Source organism: Culex pipiens, chromosome 3 (genome assembly GCF_016801865.2).
Source record: "Culex pipiens pallens isolate TS chromosome 3, TS_CPP_V2, whole genome shotgun sequence".
NCBI classification, from domain to species: domain Eukaryota; kingdom Metazoa; phylum Arthropoda; class Insecta; order Diptera; family Culicidae; genus Culex; species Culex pipiens.
Genome location: NC_068939.1, coordinates 135,852,251 through 135,878,035, shown reverse-complemented (window position 1 = coordinate 135,878,035; position 25,785 = coordinate 135,852,251). Strand labels below are relative to the sequence as shown.

The 25,785-nt window shown below is 42.6% G+C and overlaps 2 protein-coding genes across 3 annotated transcripts; one reads left to right on the top strand and one right to left on the bottom strand.

The window, feature by feature from the left end:
• Window positions 1–717: 717 nt before the first annotated feature.
• Window positions 718–19,522, top strand: LOC120413756 (protein kinase C-binding protein 1-like). 2 transcript variants are annotated; one of them, XM_039574690.2, is made up of 7 exons: window positions 718–914; window positions 9,357–9,638; window positions 9,825–11,035; window positions 11,098–11,272; window positions 11,337–13,609; window positions 13,673–14,323; window positions 19,061–19,522. In XM_039574690.2, the coding sequence occupies exons 2-7, from the start codon at window positions 9,359–9,361 to the stop codon at window positions 19,316–19,318; spliced, it is 4,848 nt and encodes a 1,615-aa protein (XP_039430624.1). In that variant the 5' UTR covers window positions 718–914; window positions 9,357–9,358; the 3' UTR covers window positions 19,319–19,522. The 2 variants fall into 2 exon arrangements, with proteins under 2 accessions (XP_039430624.1, XP_039430625.1); XM_039574691.2 differs by lacking the exon at window positions 19,061–19,522 and adding an exon at window positions 14,407–14,549 and having other exon boundaries at window positions 720–914.
• LOC120413757 (thiamine transporter 1-like) lies at window positions 19,403–21,656 on the bottom strand. Its single transcript, XM_039574692.2, has 3 exons — window positions 21,363–21,656; window positions 20,818–20,996; window positions 19,403–20,756 (listed from the first exon to the last, which is right to left on the bottom strand). Exons 2-3 carry the CDS (start codon window positions 20,941–20,943, stop codon window positions 19,548–19,550), a joined length of 1,335 nt encoding a protein of 444 aa, XP_039430626.1. The 5' UTR covers window positions 20,944–20,996; window positions 21,363–21,656; the 3' UTR covers window positions 19,403–19,547.
• Window positions 21,657–25,785: the final 4,129 nt, after the last annotated feature.

The following is a 25,785-nucleotide window of genomic DNA, read 5'->3' as shown; positions in this document are numbered from 1 at the left end:
TGGATTGACACCACGTAAACAAACCTTAGGAAACCTTAGGACAAAGTTCTTTGTCAAAAAACTATGAAGTAAAACATATACAATAGGTACAAGGAGCGCAATCAACAGCGAACTAGCTGCTAATTAATTGAATAAATCTAAATGTAAAACAATGCATAAGGAAATCAATAAAGATTTAAATACCTATTTTAAAATAATCATGGCTTGCTCCAATAATACCAACCTGACAAAACTCGATGATAGTAGCTCACTGCTGCCACACCACTCGATTTGCTTGCTGCTATTGCTGATGTTATTCTTCCGGGCCGCCGGGAAACCCAAGCAAGCCATCTTCACACACATCGCCCAGAACTTGCTGCGATGAGGGATACACAAGTGCGACCGACGGAACATGGCACAAAAGTCGGTCGATGCCTCACGCACACACTCTCACCGGCACGCGGTACCTTACACAGACTCACGTACTCTTTGCTCCCCGATCGCAGTAGAGTTATCTAAGCCCGCTCTCACGCACACTTGCACACCATTTGTTTTGCTGGCGGGTACAAAATTTAACCTCAATCTTTTTCGTGTACGTATACGCAATACATGCGCACGTAGATAACTCTGTAGCCATCGTCGTCGTCGTCGTACACACAGTTTATTCTTGGTCTTGGCGAGCAGTGCTCACACATTACAAAGCAAAGCAAGCCGTGAGCAAGTGAGTAGGGGCCGTGTGTGTGGAAAAAAGACACATTATTCGCAGAGAAAGTTGGAACGGGCAGCGCAGGACGACCGACGAGTGTTGGACGAGAAAATTATTAGCCCCGTGGTGTGGATTTGGGCGGCAATGTCCGGCCCCGGACTAGGCGGAAGTACGTAGTGCGAAACGCGAGCTTCAGCTTGGACATATTTTCGACCCCGGGCAAACGCAGGTAAGTGGCTGAATTACGTTTTCGGAATGTGCTAATACTTTTTTTCCTCCTCTCTTTTTCATCGCCTGGTTATGTCTCGGTTTCCATTTTATGCTTTCGGGGGCACTGCCACTATGCCCGCGATTGGAGGAGAACTCGACGCGTTCTGTACATTCCAACAGCATCGGCCCATTGCCGGGGTAGTTTAATTTGCGCTTAAATCATTGCTACAATAAGGTAAAATTAGAGGTAGATTCGCCGGAACTACACTCCGCAAGGCTTTTCTTCCCCTCCCAGAGCACTGCCAATCGCAGTAGGCACGGAGTTTTGACATTTCCTATGCTGGGAGCTGCGAAATCGCTCTTTGGAACTTAAGTTTCAGCTTGGGTAAGTCGCTCCCATAGGCTACTAGATCTAGTAGACGTGGTTAAACGCTGCTCTAGTTAGTATTTTGCATTTGAGGTTCCTTTTTTCGCCTCTAGTTCTCAGTTCGTCCGCCAAGATGTCGCCCTCGGCGCACACGACAGTGAACTAATGCCCGGCCTACTATTTAAGTGATCCTACAAAATTACTAAAATTTATAACAATTCCAAAATATTACATGTACAAGCCTTAAATTAGTAATGAGTAATCGACATTCGTAGTCCTACAATCGCAATAAAACTTCTCCATGAAAAATATTTCCTCACAAGTCGTCGTACTTGTGCATTATTTTCATTTGCATTACCCTCGCGCACAAACACACGCACACACACACACCGTTCATGTGTGTGTTTGTGTTGGTGGGCTTTTGCTTTTGACATAGGACTATGTCTTTACTTACTATATTGGGGGGCCAGTTCAGAAATTCGATCCAAAGCGTCACTTTTAAGCGTTAAAAAAGGGGACATTTTGAACGCTTATATCTTTTTTCCCTGTGAATCAATCCAGATGGTTGGACCACCAATCGAAAGAGGAAGACTTCAGCTATTGTTTAACTACATAGATATTCTGACTAAACATAGTTAAAGCACTTAAAACATGCAATCAAAATGAGTAATTTTTCAGTACAAATCGGACAGATGACCAATCAGAGCGAGCGTATGCATTCGAGACCGCGCCTCTTTTGTGCCGTTCTCCGGCTGTGCCGCTATTTAAGCAGAAAATTTCCCAAAAGCAAGTCACTTTGGAACGAGCACTCGAACTGTGCACGTCGGGCCGGCGCGGAGCAGCAGCAACAGCGGCCAATAGAAGAAGAGGACCAGCAACCAGAAGGAAGAACCACCGGCAGCAGAAGGAGGAAATTCGAGCGAAGCGGACGGCGTGGAAGTCGCTATGATGCGGCGGTTCTCATGAAAAATGGTCAATTCGACAGTTGTGGCCAAAACCAGGAGTGGCCGATGCCCTCAAAGAAGGTTCCCCCGGGGCCTGGGGGGACATTTACAGAAACATACGAGTTGTGGCAATATGGGTATCAAAATTCATGGTTTTTGATACTGAACATAATAATGGCCATTTTGACAGTAGTGGCCACAACCTGGAGTGGCCGGTGCCCTCAAAGAAGGTTCCCCCGGGGCCTGGGGGGACATTTACAGAAACATACGAGTTGTGGCAATATGGGTATCAAAATTCATGGTTTTTTATACTGAACATAATAATGGCCATTTCGACAGTAGTGGCCACAACCTGGAGTGGCCGGTGCCCTCAAAGAAGGTTCCCCCGGGGCCTGGGGGGACATTTACAGAAACATACGAGTTGTGGCAATATGGGTATCAAAATTCATGGTTTTTGATACTGAACATAATAATGGCCATTTCGGCAGTAGTGGCCACAACCTGGAGTGGCCGGTGCCCTCAAAGAAGGTTCCCCCGGGGCCTGGGGGGACATTTACAGAAACATACGAGTTGTGGCAATATGGGTATCAAAATTCATGGTTTTTTATACTGAACATAATAATGGCCATTTCGACAGTAGTGGCCACAACCTGGATTGGCCGGTGCCCTCAAAGAAGGTTCCCCCGGGGCCTGGGGGGACATTTACAGAAACATACGAGTTGTGGCAATATGGGTATCAAAATTCATGGTTTTTGATACTGAACATAATAATGGCCATTTTGACAGTAGTGGCCACAACCTGGAGTGGCCGGTGCCCTCAAAGAAGGTTCCCCCGGGGCCTGGGGGGACATTTACAGAAACATACGAGTTGTGGCAATATGGGTATCAAAATTCATGGTTTTTTTTATACTGAACATAATAATGGCCATTTCGACAGTAGTGGCCACAACCTGGAGTGGCCGGTGCCCTCAAAGAAGGTTCCCCCGGGGCCTGGGGGGACATTTACAGAAACATACGAGTTGTGGCAATATGGGTATCAAAATTCATGGTTTTTTATACTGAACATAATAATGGCCATTTCGACAGTAGTGGCCGGTGCCCTCAAAGAAGGTTCCCCCGGGGCCTGGGGGGACATTTACAGAAACATACGAGTTTTGGCAATATGGGTATCAAAATTCATTTTTTTTTATACTGAACATAATAATGGCCATTTCGACAGTAGTGGCCACAACCTGGAGTGGCCGGTGCCCTTAAAGCAGGTTCCCCCGGGGCCCGGAGGACTTTTTACAGAACCATACGAGTTGTTGCATATTGGTATCAAAATTCATGGTTTTTGATACTGTTGGAAGTCAACCCTAAGTGCGGCCCTGGTGATTAGTTTAGTTTAGCTTTAGGCGCAGTAGGCTTTGCCACGCGCATCTTTTATATAAACACCACCCACTCTGTGTTAACTCTCTTTCCCCGAATAAACGCCAACTCGTCAGGTTGTGTGGCCCAGCAAATCGCGTGGCGCGTTGCCATAGTAACCGCGATCGGAAGGAAAAGTTTTTTCCACGTGCGCAGAGTTCGGGAAGGTGACGCCATTTTTCGCGATTCGATTTTTGAGTTAAGTTTTTCGGGAGTAAGACGCGAAAAGAACAGTGCGATGGAGTACGAATTTGTGTCGCACGTGTTCGACGGGACGAATTTCTCGTGCTGGAGTTTGCGGATGGAAGCGGATTTGAAGGCGCTGAAACTCCATCACTGTATCCTGCGGACGCTGAAGGAGGAATCGTTTTACCCGGAGGTTGCGGAGGAAGGCGTGGCGGAGCGGGTGCGGAAGGAAGCACTTCACCAGTCCCGGAAGGAAGAGGACGAAAAGTGCAAGTTGTTCCTGCTCAAAACGATCGCCGAGCCGCAACGGGAGGCCGTCCGCGGAATGTCATCGCCGAAGCTGATGTGGGAAGCCCTGAAGGAAGTGTCGGACCGGAAAGCAGCGCGTGCCGGAAGTAACGGAACGTTTCCGTTCAAGTGTCGCGTCTGCGGGAAACCGGGGCACACGAAGTTGGACTGCCCGTGGAAGAAGAAGGTGAAACAGGCTGCCGGAAGTGTGCAGCAGCTGAAGAAGGGGAAGGCGCATGCGGCGGAAAGCAGTGCCGGTGCCAAGGAAGACGTGCCGTTCGTGCCAGAAGCGGAAGAAGCCAACTATGAGGAAGCAGACGGAAAGTTCCGGTGGGTGTTGGACAGTGTTGTTTCCGAGCACATGGTTGGTGATCAAAATCTGCTGGTGAATGTGCGTCAGATGGAAACCCCGAAGGTGGTCAACGTGGCCGAAGCAGGAGTGACGCTCGAAAGTCGCTTCGTCGGAGAGGTGAAAATGAAGGCCGGCGTCGGAAAAAGGACGTTGAACTGCACGGTTCACGACGTCCTGTACGTGCCTGGATTGACCGCGAACCTGTTCTCTGTGGAGAAGGTGGCTGAGCGCGGAATAGAAGTCTCGTTTAGCCGGAATCATGCTCGCATCTCGAAGGACGGAGATGTCAAGTGCACTGCAACGCGGAACGGAAGTTTGTACGTACTTGACGTAGAGCTCGAGATGTGTGGATCGGCCGTGGTGGCTGAGTTGGAGAGTCAAGAAGAAGTGCCGGAAGATAAAGTGTGCACGGACGATCAACTCGACAGTGAAGAATCGGAACCAGATGACACAGTGCAAGAAGAAGAAGAAGTGCCTGAAGAAAACGCAGTACCAGAACTGGAGGAAGCTGCGGGAGAAAGAAGAGGTCGTGTGAAGAAGCATCCGGCTGGGTTCCCCGAACTTGAGTTGGAGCGGAAGCGGCCGGCAAGGCCGGACCACGACGTCTGCGTCGCCGTTGCATTGGACGCCGAGGCCTACGTGGACGAGAATACCGACACCAATGAAGCGCTGCAGAAACGCGACGACTGGCCGCTGTGGAAGCGCGCTATCGACGACGAGTTGCGGTCGCTAGAGAAGAACCGCACGTGGGATCTCGTCGAGGCTACTGCTGGTCGTCGAGTTTTGTGCTGCAAGTGGGTGTTCAGGATCAAGAAGGAAGAAGACGGTACCGCTGCCAGGTACAAAGCTCGTCTCGTCGTGACGGGGTGCTCGCAACGTGCGGGGTACGACCACAAAGAAAAGAACGCCCGAATCGTCGCTCGTGACCTGCCGGCAGAAGCGGTGAAACAGCTGCACCAGACAGAAGTACGGAAGCCTCCAGGATTTGAGAGGGGGAGTAAGGTGCGAAAGCTGGACAAATCGCTGGTTGGCTTGAAGGCGCTGCAAAACAGGCAAAAGCGGTACAAGTTCCGGTTGCTGTTCAAGAAGATCTCAAAGCTTGAAGGAGCGCAAACGGAACGAGACCGTCGATCCACTGCTAGGAGTTGCGGACGGACAACATTCGGTTTTGTCTGCGAACCGATCGGAACCGCCATCAACTCTCCGGTGGCAAGTGAAGAGGAGAGCAAGTACACTACGAAGAGATCTACAAGACCGGAAGCGGATGAACCTCATAGCATCCGCAACAACAACATCCGTGATAGCTGGCCAGGAAGAACACACCAAGTTGCCAGTTCCTCCTGACAAGTGACCAGCTCGCCGATGTGTTCACCAAGGGCCGAAGCTGTTTCGACCGAGAAGCTTCGAAGCACTTTAGGTTTGAGAGGGGGTGTTGGAAGTCAACCCTAAGTGCGGCCCTGGTGATTAGTTTAGTTTAGCTTTAGGCGCAGTAGGCTTTGCCACGCGCATCTTTTATATAAACACCACCCACTCTGTGTTAACTCCCTTTCCCCGAATAAACGCCAACTCGTCAGATACTGTACATAAAAATTGACATTCCGACAGTAGTGGCCACAACCTTGAGTGACCAGGATCTCAAAGCAGGTTTCCCCGGGGCCCGGAGGACTTTTTACAGAACCATACGAGTTGTGGCAATATGGATATCAAAATTCATGGTTTTTGATACTGAACATGAAAATTGACATTTCGACAGTAGTGGCCCTAACCTGGAGTTGCCGGTGCCCTCATAGAAGGTTCACCTTGGGAGAACATTTATGACAATTTTGCCGACAAATCTATGAAACAAAATAAAATAATCTTATTTCAGATTTCACTAGCAATCCAAAAACACATTCAAATTGTTTGGTCCTATGTCTTTCGGTTATGTCTCTGACATACCATCTTGAACTTTTTTAGAGGCCCTGCTGTGGTCTCTTTTAAAATAATATTCGCCGTACGGCGCCGCCACCGCCTCTCGCGTTTCTGTGCGCGATTCCTTCTTATTATTTGTCCCGGCGTGTGGTCGTCGTGGGTTGAGGCTTGTGATGGTATAGTCTTCCTTGCCACATGAGCGACTAGTAGTAGCAGCGCGGCGCAACAATCCATTTTGCGCAAAGCTCACGCATTGCGAATCGCGAATTTGACTGCGTTTTTGGCTTGGGCAGATGTGTTTGGTTAGAATCATAATGTTTATGTTCAATAATGTTGATTCTTCGAATATAATAATACGTCAAACATAATTCTCTTTTATCAAGTTTTGTTTCGTAACTTGACCTGATCAAATACAGACATAAAACCTGGTGCTAATAATGGCCAAATGGCTTTCATTAAGGTTTTATGAATGTTTTAATAGAGTTTTGAAAACCCGATGGCAACGCCATGCCAAACGGTTTTATTGCATGCTTCTTTGAAACCAAGGGTGTTATAGCTGTCAAGTGCCGTTAAGCATGCAAAAAAGCTTACTTAAAACCATAAGCAAAAGCATTAAATGCGGTCAAAAAGCAATGCATAAATATGGCGCTGTGTTTGACCGTCATCTTGGTTGAAGAAATAGAAAAAGCAATAGCAATTTGATAAACATTTGATGAAAACACAAATTTATGCTGAATTTCTGACATAACCATCGGAGTTCAAAAATAAGTTGAACATAACTTAAAAAAATGAAAAAAAAAGTTTTTTTTATAAAAATTGTAACGACAAAAGAATTATTTTATACTATCTCCCCCAAATTAAGCTACCACCTGCGAGAAATAATCGTTCAAATTATTTTAACTACCTCCAATACATATTTTGATCTAGATTTCATCATCGCCATTTTTGCAAGCCATCTCCATTATAACATTTGGCAAGACGAAGACTTATTTTTGCCAGAATAAAACCCAAGTAACATTTTAGGCTTTATCAAAGCTGTCACAACCGCTATAAAACCTATCAGCCAAAACCAACATTTAAACCCCTAAGTCGTAACAAACTCCCCAGAACCTTGATAAATCTATCACTATATTAATCATACCAGAAATTCAGCATAAATGTGTGTTTTCATCAAATTTAAATCAAATTTTTCAGTTTTCTATTTTTTCAATAAAGATCGCGATCAATCATATTCAATCAGAGCACGCGTTTAGCGCCATATTTATGCACTGCTATTTGGCCGCGATAAATGCTCTTTTAGGAGCTTATGGTTTTAAGTGAGCTTTTTACATGCCTAATGGCACTTGACAGCTACAACACCCTAGGTTTTAACAAAGCATGCGATAAAACCATTTGGCAGGGCATTGCCATCTGGTTTTTAAGCCTCTATTAAAACTTTCATAAAACCTTATTGAAAGCCAGTCGGCTTTGATTTCCACCCGGTTTTATGTCCGAGGCATAAAACCCTGTTAGAACCTATTGATTGGCTCTTGCTTGTTGGGTGCGGTGAATGCCCAAATAAAACTACTAAGCAATCATGATGCTACAATAAAACCTCAGTAAAACTTGGTGGTGGCTAGTTGGTTTAAAAATGTTACTTGGGAAGCTGTCTGGCATAGACGTTTGTAAACGTATGAAATGTCATTTTCCGTAACTCCTGACTGGGTTTTGATAAAGGTTTTATTAAGGCTTTGAGGAGGTTGTTAGGATTCAATTGTAAAGCCTTAAACTGCTCTGTAGTTTTTATAAATAGGCCGTGACAACCTTTTGCGGAGGTCCTTTTGGGTTTTAAGAGAGGTTTATCAGGGTTCTGGGGAGGCTTTTACGACTAAGTAGTTTAAATGTTGATTTTGGATGTTTTATAGCGGTTGTGGCAGCTTTGATAAAGCCTCAAATGTTACTTGGGAAGGGGTCAAACGGAGCCTAACATTTCAAAAAGGCACATAACTTTTGTAAACAATTGTGTATCCCTTTCACTCAAATGACAGTTTACATAAGGTGTGAAAGGGACACACTCTTGTCTAAAAAAGTTATGTGCCCTAATGAAATGGCAAGCACGAAATGTGTAACCTCTAGTCAGACAACTTGTTCGAATTAGAGCACGCAGAAAAAAGTTTTGTAGAATCAGCCTGTACGAGGTTTGAATCAACAAAATTTTTGTTGAATATAATCAACGCCGATTTTGCGTTGAAACAAACCTTGATTTTCTCGATTCCGCAAAAGTCTTTTGTTGTTTTGAAAAAGCTGCTTTGACGTTTAGCGTTGATTCAACTAAAAATATGATTTTCAAATCAACAAAACGTTTTGTTGATTCAAATATGCCTTATTTTTCTGCGTGAGCATTTTTTTCAAGTAGTGAAATTCTTATTAACGAATCCGCTCTGTGTTAAAAATTTATGGGTTTTTTTTCAATAAGTGGTTACATACATGTAAATTGGCTAAAAATTTAAGGGTTGGTATTAAAATATTCATTTTCAATTATTAACAAAAAAAAAATTGAAAACATTTGGTTGCATTGACACGAATGCCAAATTATGGTAAAGTGTCAATAATAATAATAATAATTTGGTTGAATCATTGCCGAGTTAAATCCTATTAGTATAAACAGTTTCAAACACGGGTGCCACGATAACTCAACACTGCTTTGACCAGGTTAAATTTTGTATCGACCAGCAAAACTAATGGTGCGCTAGTGTGCGTGAGATCGGGCTTAGATAACTGTATGGTGCACGCACACTCTCTCAAGTTAAGCATCTCGATTTACTGTTAAAAAAGTTACATGGCCTTTTTGATGTATTGTACTCGTTATAACGCAAAAGAAGTTCGTGGTGTTTTTTGATACTAGCAAACAGTTTTTTTTTTCAAAGCCAAGCGACATTCTTTAGTTAATTTAATGGAAACCCGAGACATAATAGGTTTTCTAAGCTATTTAAGTACATACATTTATCGTTCATTTTCCCTAAACAGACATGTCTGCCAACAATTCAGTAAACGACGTGGCCAAACCGGCACCGCAAGCAGCTTTACCGAGTTCTCCACCAAACTCGAACTCCGGTTCGATGATCGACAGTCGGAACACCTACAAGATTTCGCCCGTCAAAACCATGTTGGCCGGTCAGCAGCAACAACAGCAGAGTCAAGACATCGTCAAGATACGACTAACCAAGGATGAAAGTGGAAAAGGGCTTGGCTATACAAAGTCCATCATCACCGGACCTCCACCACCATCACTACAATCTCCGCCGTCAGGTAATCGATCCTCCTCCGGGAAAAGCACCTCTTCGTCACTAATCGTAATCAATAAGGATGGGCAACCGGCGACGGCAACTAACACTAAGCGTGACACGATTAAAACGTTCTTCATCAAGAAACCTCCGGCGGCCATCGCTGCTGACCAGCTGCAGAAAAGTGCTAAAAAATCTAACTTCGTTTCAGATAAAACAGACAATAAGCCTTCGCCACCAAAATTGAGCATCAACTTGGCTCAGCAGCCAACGTTACAGCTGAAAACCGCCCAAAACAAGATCGTGCTGGTCAAGATGCTGCCCAAAATGCCCCCCAGCGGACCGCAAGTGGTTCCAGCTCCATCGACACCGGTAGCTTCGCGAAGCAATCTCTCGCCGACCACGTTGGCACTGGCCAGGGGCGTCCAAGGCTTGCGCCCCATTCCGCCGGTAGCTTCCCCTCCGAGTGCCACGCTCACATCGCCAACTGGTGCTGGCAAAACCCCGGACAAGAAGGAGCCGGAACCGGTCACGTCCGTAAGCAGCACCGTTTCGTTGACATCCAGCAACCTGACGCTGACCACGTTGTCGACGACGAGCACTTCGACACCATGTAAATCGGAAATATCGGAAGAACCGACTCTGGAGCAAATGGAAAGCTCTACGACGATGGACGTTGACGTCGAGAACGACAGCATCAACGCGAGCAGCGTGAAAATGTCCCGCGAAATGCGTTGCCTCAAGGCTTCCCAGAGCAACTCGAAAATCTTGTCCGAGTTTATGCAGGATTCCTCGTCGGCGGACAAGCTCCGGAAGCGGCACCGATCGCGCTGCGAGGGCGAGGACAGCCGTAGCTGTGGCAGTGTAACGCCGACCTCGCTCAAGCGGTACTCGCTGTCGGGTCGGGACGAGGAAGATCTGGACGACAGCAAGGGAAGTCCGTCGCTCGGAACCAAGCGAACCGGAATGCGTTCGGCGAACGTGGAGTTTTCGTTGAAGCAGCGCAAATTTCTAAGTAGCATTCACCAGCACAGCGACGGGTCGGATGGGTCGGACAATGAAGCCGCTGCACCGGATGGGGACGAGACGACGGGTGGTGATGCGCCAAAGGAGGAGAAGGTCGCGGCGGCGGGTCCTGCATCGTTGGTGCCGGCTGCGCCAAGGGCTGGGTATGACAAATTTTGCTGGCGCTGCAAAACGTCCGAGCCGGGGCTGGAAACGTGCGCCGGATGTATCCGGTGCTTCCACCCGGTCTGCCTGAAGCTCAACCCGGCGTTTTTCATCGTCGAGAAGAAGTGGAACTGCCCGGAGTGCATCAAGCTGCAGCCGGCGAGTGACGAGCCGGCCAAGGACCGACTCAAAATTGACAGCCTCACCGTGTCGCTCAAGTTTGCGCTGAAGCGGATGCAGATGCTCAAGGGGGTGAGTAGTTCGCGGTGTTGATTTTCTTGTTTGAGTTTACAGGTGATCGTTTTCTTTTTCAGAGCAATCTTTTTAACCCGCTGGAAAAGCAGCAATTTCCGCATTACGACGAGTACGTGACGAACCACATGGATCTGGAGATGGTACAGAAGAGCGTCGCAGAGCGAAAGTACCGCACGACCGACGAGTTCATGGCGGACGTAAGCTGGATGCTGCACAACGCCTCTATCTATCCCAGTGAGTTCGGTTGGCCGTGAGGCCGTCGTTGAGTTTGTGATTAATTTTACGCGTCCATTTCCAGACAATAACAAGCTGCTCCCGATTGCGAAGGCCGTGGTGAAGGTCTGCAAGCAGGAAATCAACGAGATCGAGGCGTGCAACGAGTGCTACTTCAATGCCAACACGTGCAAGTTGTGGTTCACCGAGGTGTGCACCAAGCCGCACCTGCTGGTTTGGGCCAAGCTCAAGGGTTTTCCCTTTTGGCCGGCCAAACTGATGTCCGTCAACAGCAACCAGTTGGTGGACGTGCGCTTCTTCGGGGATCACGACCGCGCCTGGGTCCCAATTAAGGAGTGTCTGCTGTTTTGCGAAAAGGATCCCAACACAAAGATGCAACGCCGTACGAACATGGCCGAATGCATGCGCGAAGCCGAGACTTACATTGGCAAGCTGAAGCGCAAATATGGCCAGTTTCGCTACGCCGAGTTCCGGACGCAGGTTGAAGCCAATCGGCTGGAGCAACATCTGGAAGCGATGATTCCCGGGGTGTTGAAGCGAATCAGCGAGAACGAAGACTCCCAGAAGACTAAGCTTATGCTGCGAATCATCAAAACGGCCGATAACTTCCTATCGATATCGCCCCTATCGGAAAGCCCTCCGTCGACATCAACGCCAAAAGCGGAAAAAGTCGCCAACGAAACGTCGAGTCCGAAGCGGAAGTGCACGGAAAAATCCACGGGAACTCCCAAGTCCGAGGACACCAGCGGCATCAAGGAAGAAGTTCGTAACTCGGTTTCAACGCCCGAACCCAGCGAAAATCCGGCCACGCGAACCACGCGAAAGCGCAAACGATCCGGCAGTTTCGACGAACCTAAACCCAAGGATTCTGCGGAAAAGGCTTCATGGGATAACCGAAGACGCAGCAGTCGGGCAACGTCCACCGTGCTGAACAAGACGAAGGAGGACGATAGGAGTGGTGCCGCTACGCCGGAACCGAACGGGCCACGCTGCTACGCCAACAGCAGCAGAAAGCGCCAAAGCGAAAGTCCCCTCCCGGAACCGAAGCAGGACAAAGTTGAATCGGTGGTGATTCAGCGTAAATCGGACAGCTGGAAGACGGTGCCGGCTGGCAAGAAACAAAAAATTAACTCCAAGTCGTCGGAGGAACCTGCTGAAGTGAAGGAAGATGTGCCGCCAGCACCAGCCGATGTCACGCCGAAGCAACCAGAAGAGTCGGTACCTGAAGCTGCGAAACAACCCGAACCTACGAGCGAACCGGCGGCTAGCAAAGAGGCAGAGAAGACACCTACCGTAACAGAAAAGCCCGCAAGCGTAGCACCTGTTCCGATGGCCCCAACAGAGATCAAAACGGAAATAGTCGACGAAGAACCTGTTGTTGAAAAGGCAGTCGGTGAAGCAACCCCCGCGGAGAAGGTCGTCACTGCTGAACCATCCCAAAAAGAGGCGACAACCAGCATCGTCCCCGTGAGCACTACCGAAAGCGCCCCTCAGCAGTTGCTTCCGATCAAGCTGGAACCGCTGTCTGACGACGAAACGGAGCCCCAGGTCATTCCCAGCGCAAGCGGGACGTCCCACCAGACCTTGAACCCGAACCAAGTTGTGATCCGCACCGGCAATCGAATCATGGTGAAAGATATCACCCGAATGACGACCACCCAAATTACCGCCCGTTCTGGTCAACCGGTGATTCTTACGCCCGTCGATAAGCCCAAAGGACTCATGGCAAAGGTCATGCCCAAGGTGCTGCCAGCCGGCGTTGCTGCCCAGCAAAAGATGCGTCGCTCGTTCCCCACGAATCAGCCGCAGCAATCAACGATCGCCACGATTTCGCTCAACCGAACCAACCCCGGAGGAAGCATGCCGTCGTCATCGACGTCGGGACCGGCTCGAAATGGTAACAACATGATGCACATGGTTCACATTCCAAGTCCGCTTCCCACGGCCAGCGATCACCACCCTGTAACGGCAAACGGCGGTGGAGCGGCCAACTCTCAATCTCCTTCAACGCGGCCACCCGCCCAGCAGACGCCCAACTGTGATACAACCTCTTCGGATGGCGCCACCGCGTCCACCTCGGCCACTGCCGGGCCTTCGTCGTCGACGACGGCGGCGGCAGGAACGTCAAATCCTACGCCCACCACACCCGACGATAGTCAACACATGATGGCGGGCTTCATTACGCCCAGTCTGGCCGTTGCCGTCACCGAAACGATCGTGTCCACACCACCGAAGCTGCAGTCACGCCCAAGCGGAGCGCTCCGCTCCGAAGGGGACTGCGTCTACCCGTCGGGGGCGGGACCCGTTTCGAAGATTTTGATCAACAATTCCTACAAGGTGAGTTACAGCAATGTCATGAGGCGTATAAACACGTTTCTAACCTCGTATGTCAATTTCCAGATGGCCGACTTTTTCCGCTCCGTCATCGAGGACACGCTGGCCGACCTGTCCAACAACAGTGGCGCCCTGGAAGCCAAGGTTAAGGTGCTCGAGCTGGAAATCGAAAAGCTTAAGCACTGCCACCAGCAGGAAATCTCCAAGCTCAAGCACAACTCGGACCTGGTGCTGTGCGAGATGCGCAAGAACATGGACCTGGAGAAGACACGCCTCATCAACGAGATCCGCAAGCAGTGCGACATGGAACGCATCCGTTCCGTTGAAGAAGCCAAGAAGAAACAGTGGTGCGTCAACTGCGGCAAAGAGGCCCTCTTTTACTGCTGTTGGAACACCTCGTACTGCGACTACCCGTGCCAACAGCAGCACTGGGCCACCCACATGAATCAGTGCACCCAGAGTCAGTTCAACCTGCCGAGTACGGCCATAGCCAACAAGCCGCAGCAGAACATGCTCAACAGCAAATTGATGGCGGCGCAGCAGATCACGACGCCCAAGATTACCACCGTGCAAACGTTGAACCTCAACGGACGGTCCGGGCTGACGATCCAGCCGGCGCAGCAACACTCGCAACAGCAGCAGCAGCAGCAACAGCTGATTATTACATCCGCCCGGGGCGGAGCTCAACTTGGCAAAGGACAAACCTTCCAACGTTTGGTAAATTGAAATTGTTTTTAAAACTTTTTTGCACAATGGTTTGCTAACTGTCATTTTATTTCTTTCCGTTTTCCTCTTTGTAGCGATAATTGTTCAGTTTCAACACTATAAATTGATTTTGTATATTATTAACAGTAGAGCGTAGTTAGAGCGAGCTTCCCCAGTAATGGGGAAATTCTTTTTAAGTTGCAAACAACAATATATGAACTTATGAAGTATCATTGAACATAGTTTTACTTTTTTTCGTTTGAGAAAGATAGTTGCCCTTTACTTAAACCCTCTACAACCCAACCCGGCCTTTAATCTGAAAAAACGCCAAAAATCAATTTTCAACCAATTTTTGGAAACAAGAAATTTATTTTTAAACATCGAAGGTACAGTCATCCCACATATTCGGATTCATGGATCACTTTTCTAACAACTTGACAATAGTTTGCCTAAGGACACTTTTCCTTCAACATTCAATGTATTTTTTGGGCGATTCTGACTTTTATCATTTTTAATTTTAGTTCGAAGAAGTTACATAAAAAATCAATAAAATAATAATTAAAGAAAAAATAAATTTAGATACTATTTTATTTCAATTTAAAATTAAAAAAAAATTGAAAATATATTTAAAAAAATAAAAAAAAAACCATGGAAAATCCAAGAAATTCAAGGTTAAATTTGTTAAAATTCTGATTTTGGAAATTTCCAAAGTTTAAAAATTCTTTATTCAAAATATTCAAATAGAAAATTCAGGGTGGCCACTCAAGTCGGAAAATCGGGAAAGTCGGTAATAAGTCTGGAATTTGTCAAAATCCGCAACAAAAAAAATCGGGAAAAAGTCGGGAATTTGTGCTTGTTTGCCAAAAAGTCGAGAAAAGTTTGGAATTCAAAGCATATTCATTGCAAAATTCTTTCTATTTTTTGAATAATTTTGAAATAGTTTGTTAAGTTTCAATTCAAAGAGACCCAATTTGTTTGGAGCACTTAACAACAAATTTAAGGTTCTTTTCACTATATTTGATTTTATTTGTTGATTTGAATTTTGAATCAACTGATTGGAAACTTTTTTTCAATAAAATCGTTAGAAATTTTTCATTTTTTGTCCTAAAAATGCCTGTTATTTAAAAAAAAACAAACTTATTGATGCATTATTTAGTTTCAATCCTTTCGTTGTTCGTGTTCAATAAAAACCAATTAAACTTTTTTTTTGTTTTTGAAAATATCAAAAAATGATCGAAAAAATGCAAGATGTTTTTAAATTTAAGTATTTAAAAATGTGTTTAAGAATTAGTTTCTTCAAAAATGTTAAATAATGTTAGAAATAAAGTACTTATAAAACTGGATTTTTGATTAAAAAAAATATAAAACACGAAAAACTGACAACTCAATAAATCAACATTGTTTATTATAATTTAACATTAAATACACAAATTAAAAAACGACTTGATAAACATATATCACGCATGAAAAAATAATGGTGAAATTATAAAGTAAGTAATTTTTTTATTTTTTTACATTCTCTTTTCTTTTCCTGTTGAAACCAAATAACTAATGAAATGTTTGTCAATCATGCTAAAAATGAACCAGAACATCTTATATAATTTGAGTTTTTTTTTAATTGTTTTTGATTCTCCTTTTGTCGAAATTATTAGGGCTTCCATTGTTGTTAAGTTTCTGTTTTTACTAAGGCAGTTGATATTTTTTTTTTTATTTAGAAACTATGTTTAGTGGTAGATGTTCTCTTTTTCAAATCATATTTTTTGAGGTTCTGGAAAAGTCGGGAAAAAGTCTGGAAATCGATAATTTTATTTGAGTGGCCACCCTGAAAATTCAAAAAATCTTTATTTTAAAAATTCAAAGAATTTAAAGTTAAGAAATCCAAAACGGTTGAAATTCTGATATCAAAAATCTCCAAAGTTTTATAATTCTTTACTCAAAATATAAAAAAAAACTTCAAAATAAAAATTTCAGATATTCAAAATTTAAAATTCATAAGTTAAGAATTTGAAAATTAAAAAAACTTAAATTTGCAACATTAAAAATTTTAATATTCAATACTGATACAATTGAATTTTGTTAATTCCATAATAAAAAAAAAATTAATCACAGATTTTGAAAAATCCAAAATTAATCTAACATATGACATCAAAAATGTCTGATTTACTGGCGAAATTTTAGAACCTAACAATGGAATTTTTTTAAATTGAATAATTTTGGTATTTAAGATTTTATAAATTGAATAATTTAAGTATTAAAGGATTTAAGTACAGTAGTTGTTCGGTAACTGGGCGCTGTTTAACTGGGCGCTGTTTAACTGGGCTGCTTTTTAACTGGGCGTTCGATAACTGGGCCGTAGCCCAATTAAAAAGCAGACAAACGTCAAAAAACCAAAACAATCCGAAATGACCGAGGGGTTAATGGAGGCAAAAAAAAATCATTTTCAATAAATACAAAAACTTTTTTCAAACATTTATTTAATTTCAAGTCACAATTAAAGAAATATGAAAAGAAAGCATTGTAAATTAATTTTAGTAAGTTTTATTATTGTATTTCTTCAGGAAAATATTATGCATCGGTGGTCCCCTCTTAATTCTTCGTTCAGCCCAGTTAGCGAGCAGCATTCAGCCCAGTTACTTAAAAAGTACTGTATTTCAGAATTTAAGAATTTCAGAATTTAAGTATTTAAGAATTTAATTCCAGAATTTTAATGCTTCCGAATTTTAGAAATACAGTCCAGACTCTATTATCAAAAGGTTGTATGGGTCTTCGGATAATCGAATCATGAACAAAAACAAAATTCCAGTTACAGTATAGACTCGATTATCTGAAGCCTCAATTATCCGAAGTTTCGATTATCCGAAGGTTTGTATGGAACTCGGAATAATCGAATTACAAACAAAAAAAAAATGTAGTATTTTTTTATTTTCTTGTTTTTAACATAAAATTTGAGTTCTACGACCCCATTTTAGTCAAATTTGAGTTGTTGATTGCCTATAAAAAATAAAATGCAAAAAGTATCACCGCCATTTTGGCCGCCATTTTGGATTTAAAAATTCTAAATCACTTTAAAGTAGTTAAAGAGATTCACCGAGTTGGATAATTACGAAGAGTGCTGAAAAAATCAAGTTTTGCAACGAGTTCCATACAACATTTTTTGCAATTCCAAAAAACACCCATTGAGTGAAATTTTAAGTCAAATTTTCATGTATTTTGTCAATAAATCGTTTAAATAAAAAAAAAATTCGAAGCACTTTTCAGCACCCATAGAACTTTTCAGCATTTATTTTGAAAAGTGTTGCTATTCGATTCAGGTCTTCCTCCACTTGGTTCAACCACCTTGCCCGTTGCGTCCCCCTCCGCCGCGTTCCAGTCGCAATACCGAGTTTTGCCTTCCTCACTTTACTGAGGAAAGGCTATAAAATCACTCGAAAAACGAACTTCTTAATTTGACCTCCTAGACCCACCTTCACGTATACATATCGACTCAGAATCAAATTCTGAGCAAATGTCTGTGTGTGTGTGTAGGGATGTGGGTCTGTGCACCAAAAAATATGCACTCGATTATCTTGAGACTGGCTAAACCGATTTGGACCGTTTTGGTCTCATTCGATCCGTCTTGGGGTCCCATAAGTCCCTATTGAAAATTATGAAGTTTAGTTAAGTACTTCAAAAGTTATGCTAAAAAAACGATTTTGACTAAAGTCCGGAAGATTGTAAAAAGGGTGGTTTTTGTAAGAAACCCCGTCATGCTATACATTTTTAGAAAGGTATTTGAAAGACCTTTCTAACGCGTCCAAGACATTGAAGATCTGACAACCCTATCAAAAGTTATAAGCACTTAAGTGTTATTTATGCACTTTTTGGAGGCCGGATCTCAGATATTTTGATGAAAACGTTGTCCGGATCTCTCATGCGAATTGTCGTTGGATAGGTCATCAAAAGACCTGTCCAATGCGTCCAAGAAATTGAAGATCTGACAACCCTATCAAAAGTTATAAGCACTTAAGTGTTATTTATGCACTTTTTGGAGGCCGGATCTCAGATATTTTGATGAAAACGTTGTCCGGATCTCTCATGCGACCTGTCGTTGGATAGGTAATCAAAAGACCTGTCCAATGCGTCCAAGAAATTGAAGATCTGACAACCCTATCAAAAGTTATAAGCACTTAAGTGTTATTTATGCACTTTTTGGAGGCCGGATCTCAGATATTTTGATGAAAACGTTGTCCGGATCTCTCATGCGACCTGTCGTTGGATAGGTAATCAAAATACCTTTTCAACGGGCACGAATTAGATTGGAGATCTGACTACCCAATCATAAGTTGTAAGCACCTAAGTGCCCTGCAATATGAAGCTCTGACTACCCAATCTAGTGGTATGAATAATAAGTCAAATTGATAAAACACTGAAAAACACCGCCCTTTTGTGTCTTTTTTGGACAGCACCCTTTAAATGTGAGGAAGGCACCAACCACCCTAGGGTGGATTAAGTAACGTTTTTTTTAAAATTTTGCGTGTTTTTTAAACCGCCAAGTAAGTAAAATAAAATCATTCTTTTGACGGTATTTTTTGTATCTCCTTAAAAACTTTGATATCTGCTTTTAAATTTTAAATCCACCTATGTATATTTTTGTAAAACTGCGTAATTCCATGTTTGATCCCCCATCTTGATTCATAAAACACGATCTCCATCCAAATAACAAGCCACCCACTCTTCCCCATCCCTTCTCTCGCTCCAACAAATGCGCAGATGATCAACCCCGGAGGCAGCAGTAGCGGTGGCGGAAACAACACCATCGTGAGCAGCGCCCCCAGCAACAGCAACAAGTGGATCACGTCGATCTGTTCGGCCGCAACGTCCCTGACGGTCGCAAGCATTGGCACGCCACCAACGTCGGTTCCCCCTACTCCGGTCGGCATAATGGCCTCGTCCAGTGTGGTGGCGGCGGCCGTCCAGGGAGGGAACCTGGGCCGCCTACCCTCGACGAGGTTGTACAAAGAGGTGTAATTTATTTTTGTTATGTTAATGATTTTAACAAAGTTCAACGAATGGCAATTTTGACATATTTTCCTACACGAGTAAAACTCAACGTTCAGTCTAGAGATATATTTCAAAAATCAGTCTACTTTGTACTAAATGTTACAGCTTAAGTAAATCGCAACGATGATTGATGTACATATGGCTAAAACAAGGCAAATAAAAGACATTACTCAGCTAAATGGAGTATCATTTGGTGCTAATCTTTCCTTCGGCAGACACTGCTGGCAATCTCTCCGAGCAGGAAGACCGCGTAGATAACGCTGAGCACAACAAAGTAGTACCCATAGACGGTAAATTGGCCGAAGATGTCCAGCGCGAACCATCCGTCGGAGTCGGTCACGGCGTACGTCAGCAGCGTCTGCAGCGACAGGGCAACGAGCGTGTTGAAGCCAAAAACGAGGCCGAAACTGTCGTCGGAGATGTTCTTAGCGATCTCGGCGCTGACGACCGTAATGGTGAATGCGTACAGCACTCCGAACGTGACGTAACCCAGATAGCACACGGCGAGGCTGGAGGTCGTCGTTGCGAGGAGAATGGCGGCACTCTGGCCAAGCGATAGGATTGACAGCGCGAAGAGACTGCTCCGCGGTCGCAGGAATCCGTTGTGGATGTATCCGGCGAGCAGGGACACGATGGCACCTAGCAGCGTGACCACGGCCTCTACGGCTCCGTTCCAGACGGCTGGTTGGGCGGGGTCGACGTTGCTCCAAAGGAACTGAATGTACGCGAGCACTTGGATGTAACCGGCCATAGCTAGGGCGTACCAAATGCTCCATTGCAGCACGGTCAGGTTGGTGAACGACGACTTGAAGTGGACCCAGATCAGAACGAACGCCGAGATGACCTTCCTCTTGGAGGAAGAACTCGCGACGGAGTTTTTATCGCTGGCCAAGTCATTCTCAAAGGACTGCTCATCGGTTGGTTCTCCGACGTCCGCACGCCCAATCGCGGCACGGTGAAAGTACATGCTCGTCTGGACAGGTGGCAACATCAACGCCCAAACCGTCGCGCTTATCTGGGCCGCCACCGACAAATAGTTCAGCTGCTTGTAGTCCATCACTTTGAAGTAGTACAACGCTTGAGCCAACACACCCGCGAAGAACTTCCCACTGTAGATGGCGGCTCGCGTTTGCGACGTTACCTTTTGGTAGTGCTCTCGGTCTACCTTGGCGTAGATGTAGCTGTAATAAGCCACCTCCGCCGCGCAGTACGTCCCGTAAAACACCTCCAAGATCTTGAGCGACTGCAGCGACGTCGTCCACGCGAGCATACTCCAGATGACGATCCCGGCCAGCCCGTTAACCACGATCAACGGCTTGTACCGCAGCAGGTCCGTAATCAGAAAGATGACGGCCAGCTGGGCCAGGTACGAGTACGTTCCGATCGGAAACGCCTCCTGGATGACCTGGAACGAACATCAAACAGGTAGAGTTCAACCCAAAATAGTTATTAAATGTTCGACAAACCTCATCCATGGTCAGGTTGCGCCATGGCCCGACCAGGTAGTCCACGATGAACGGTTCGCTGGGTCGAATCTCCTTCAGGAAGCCGAACGTGCACAGCATAAGCGAAATTTTCTGCCATTGCTGCATCTTTGCGGACCGCGACTGTTTTGAGTTGTATTTTTGGGGAATGAGGTCGATTGCTGTAAGCAGATATTGTTTTAAATACCTACTTGCTAGCGTTGCTTGCTGCTGTTACACAGCGCAGGTATTTGTACGACTTGGTAGCAGGACAAAGTGAGAATTATGGTAAAAATGAAGGTGATAACGTGAGAGCAATCGACAATAACCATACTGCACTCTTCATAGTTATTTGATAAGATAATGTAGATTTAAAAACAATCTTAATTCAAATCATTCAATTCTTTAAGATGCCTCAAATCTTGAACATGATAATTCGAACAATTTGATATTAACTTTTTTAAACAAATATAACACATGAATTGAACATAAATTTCAAACTAGCACTAGAAGTCTAATTGATGGAATCACTAAATCAAACGACTTACATACATCAATCCACACTCCGCTAGCAGTGCAGCGACCAGACTGCGCTCTCGTTGTTATCACACAACTCTATTGCACCTTATTGAACTATCAGGTTGAATTAAAAGCCTGGACACAAAATGAACGACGACGACCTGAAGAACGCGCGCACACATCACATCACAGCACAGATATTCGAATTTGATTGGACTTTTTCTTTTGACACGTTCCTTCGTCGCATGTGTAGGGAATCGAGTGTGTGAAACGGAGAAGAATAAAAACAAAAGCAAGACCACGTGCAAGCGCGGTTTACAATGTGACGAAATGCATCGTAGTGTGCTGTTTGTTGTTGTTTTGTTTTTTTCATGTGATTGGCCCTTTCTGTCGCGGGTGAATACGTCAAAATACAACCGCTTCATGAGCGCACGCGCGTGATTGGAATCAATTTGATATGACCGGTGACTCGATGGGGACAATATCGGAGTCTTTACCTCAAAAATGATGAAAAAAAACCTAAAAAATGATACAAAAAAAATAGTTCGCTGAATTAAATTATTGAAATTTTCATTGGGCAGTACAATTTTTCTTTTGTAAAATAGTCGTTAAGGTGATTCGAAAATTTTAAATCCAAAATGGCGGCGATGAAATATTGAAAAATGCAATTTGCTGTTTAATAGGCAATCAACTATTAAAATTTGACTAAAATGTGGTCACAGAACTTAAATTTAATGTTAAAAAAATAAGATTTTGTACAGTAGTTGTTCGATAACTGGGCGTTGTTTAACTGGGCTGCTTTTTAACTGGGCGCTCGATAACTGGGCCGTAGCCCAGTTAAAAAGCAGACAAACGTCAAAAAACCAAAACAAACCGAAATCACCGAGGAGTTAATGGATGCAAAAATCATGGTCAACAAATAAAAAAACTTTTTCAAACTTTTATGTAATTTCAAGTCACAATTAAAGAAATATGAAAAGTAATCATTGTAAACAAATTTGAGTAACTTTTATTTTTATATTTCATCAAATAAATATTATGCATCGGTAGTCCCCTCGTTATTTTTCGTTCAGCCCAGTTAGCGAACAGCATTCGATGACTGGGCTACGTTCTCAGCCCAGTTACCGAACAACTACTGTATCCGAATTCCACACGTTTAAATGAGATTAAAAAGAGTCAATTTTGTGAAAAATTTCATCAAATATTTTTGGAAGTGAGTTAGGCCGATGCAAATATTTTTCAAAGTTTTTGTCCCTCGGCTCGGGCCGGGTTCGAGGGGGGGGGTAAAAAAATAAAAAAAATAAAATATTGAAATAACAAGCCATATGTTCAACATTTACACGGAAAAGGTGTTTTAAAATGCATTTTACACTAGTTCAGTTGTTTTGCAATCATTAGTTTTCAAAAAATGTAAAATTTGACGAAAACCAAAATTTTAGCGAAAAAAAACTTTTTGCGATAACAAACATCGAAAATTTTCAAAAATTCAAATGATTTTTAAATCAACCGAAACATGCTGAAAATGATTCTAAGCGCAGGGGAATGCATTCAAAATTAATTTCAACTGATGGCACTTAAATTTTCAGTGAAATATTAGAGTTTTTTGAAAAAATATTTTTTTTGCCCCCTGATTTTTCGAGCCAACTTTGAAGGGGGGGGGGGGGGGGACAAAAACTTAAAATAAAATTTGTACCAGCCTTATAGAACATTCGAATTTGTTTAAAGCAGGAAACTATAAAGATATCTAAAATATATATAAATAATAACACAGTTCAACAAAAAATCAAATGTTTCTTGTCTCTGAGACGAGAATATGTGTTCCTAGTAGATTTTTTCCTGCTGAATCCGAATCCGGGTCCCGAATTGCTCCAAATGGTCCCAATTTTGAGATACACTCGTTTGAAATGTTAGTTTAGGCCAAAATTAGCTACTTTGTTGACTATTTTACAAAAGAACTATTGAATAAACAACTAAACCAATACATGTATCTTAAAGTTCACGTTTTCCCCTTTCTGAAACACCCCTGGTTTTTAAAATTTGATTGTTTCTACGCATATTTATAGCCATTTTAAAATTGATGTACACAATTTGTTGGTCTGAGTTTGTTCTATCTGAAACCTACCAGACAAATCAAAATATTGTGCTCTAACATGGTTAAAACTGCTGTCCCAATTCGCCCCATGTGTCCCAATTCGCCCCAGTTGACGGTACCTAACATCTGATTAAGGCAGAATGAAATTAATTAAACTTTTATTGAAATTACAGGAATATTTTTAAGAAAATCCTCAAGCAACTATTTGCCATTAAGATATCACATTATTTAAAAATAAAATTACACACTTTTACAAAGTTTGTGTCACTCCTTCTAAAATATATTTAAACAATCAATTAAAATACACTCTTTTATCTTTCCTTATATTTGTGAAATCACGATTGTTGAGGCACGAAAGATGCAATGAAAAGCATACAAATAATAATTGTGTGGGTATTTTTTTTTTGGTTTTCTTATTTTAAAAAGTTTAACCAATTGATTGCAGGCTTTTTTTGTACAAAACTGTTTATTTTTTTTTTGTTTTCTAATATTTTTTCAATTTTACAAATTGTTTTTTTTTCATTTTTTTCTCATTCAAATGAGCTTTAAATTTTGCCCGCCATTAAAAAACTTTGAGCACTACTGATTTAAAAATTAAAAAAAACTAAAATTTTAAAACAAAAAATAATTCAATGATATTAAAAAAATCCTAAAAATTTCAATAAACAAAAAAAAATAAAACAGGTAAAATAATTTTTTTAACAAATTTGATATTTTAATCTATGAATATTTTAAAACATTAAATTTTTTAAAAAGCAGATAAAACTTTAATTTAAAAAAAAAAACAATTAAAAGGTATTAGAAAGGGATTTTTACGATTTAGTGTCTTCGGTAAAGTTGTAAGCTGTAAAAACCATTTGTTTATTTTACTTTTGATTTCAGTTCAATTACCAAAGATTTTAGAGTTTTTTCAAAGGTAACCCTTATGAAAGGCGGATTAAAAAAACTAAAACAGAAAATTAAAATGTGTTTTTACTGTAGGGGAAAGTGGGGCAAGACGACCATATGGGGCAAGAGGAACAATCGCTCGTACGGCCGTAATTTTTAAAATTTTGATTATTTCCAGTATGAAGAATTGTTGCTAGCAATGCAATTAGTTGATTCTATTACCACATAACCGCCAAAACGACGTTAACGCCACGGGGCATAAGATTGAATGAAGTTTTTTTCAAAACCTTTGTTTCCTTATAATATTAGGAAAGTACAAAATAAGGCTTAGGGTTCGTTTTAAGGCTCATTTTATCGAAATGCTATTTTTCCTAGATCAGTAGTGTCCCTACCAATGACTTGCACCTATTATAAAGTATGATTTAACTTTTGGTTATTTTTGTTGAGAGCTTTTAAAAAATCTTGTTCAGGTGGGGCAAGTGTACCATATGGATTTTTAGTATGGAAAAAATACGAATTGCTGCAACAACATATTTTATTGGGAAACAAATACACAAAAGTACTTAAAAACTGATAAACAATTGTTAAAAAAAAATCCATACAATATATAGTGATATTATGAAAATTAACTATTTATCATCTAAGTAATAATTTTTTTCTTGCAAAAACGATAAATTTTTTAGTAAAATATTATTATTTAATCTAAAAATTAAACAAACGTTTCAAATACATTGTAATCTGATGTATCTAAGTGATAACAGTTCAATTGTTAGCAAATTAAGATGTTGTTTCATGCATGGTTCCTCTTGCCCCAACGGGTTGTTCGTCTTGCCCCACTAGTTGAGCAGAACGTACGGAAAATAAAAAAAAATCAATTTTTTACATTAAAAAACAGGATTTTAAAAAAATGTGTTCTAACAAAGGCTTAGCCAAGACCTGGAATAAGATGATTATTTAAAAATCCAACAGATTTTTCAACGTTTTTAATGATAACGAGCATTTCCTTAGCTTGTTACACTTGCCCCACTTTCCCCTACATTAAAAAAAACTCCAAATATTGTAAAAACAACCTAAACCAAAAATCATTTTTTGTTAAAAGGTACATTTTAAAGTCACTTTTTATTTGTAAAATTATCATACAATTTATTCTAGAGACCATCCATAAACCACGTGGACATTTTTTGAAATTCTCAACCCCCTCTCCCCACCCCTTTGCTTGTTTGACAATGCGCGGACAAAATTTGATTGAAAAAAAAATAACAAAGACAAAGTAAGGAACGTAAGGAATTACAATTTCTGAGGGCTTGATCAAAGGAGCCAAATGTTTCATATCATACTCGACGAATTGCCTTCCGAGTTGCGATGTTATGGGATGGTCTGTTCGATCGCATTGCAAACAAGCTGTTAAAATCTCGAATAAAACTAATCATGCTTAGGCTTTCTCAATACTTTCGTACAGCAAAAATCACGTC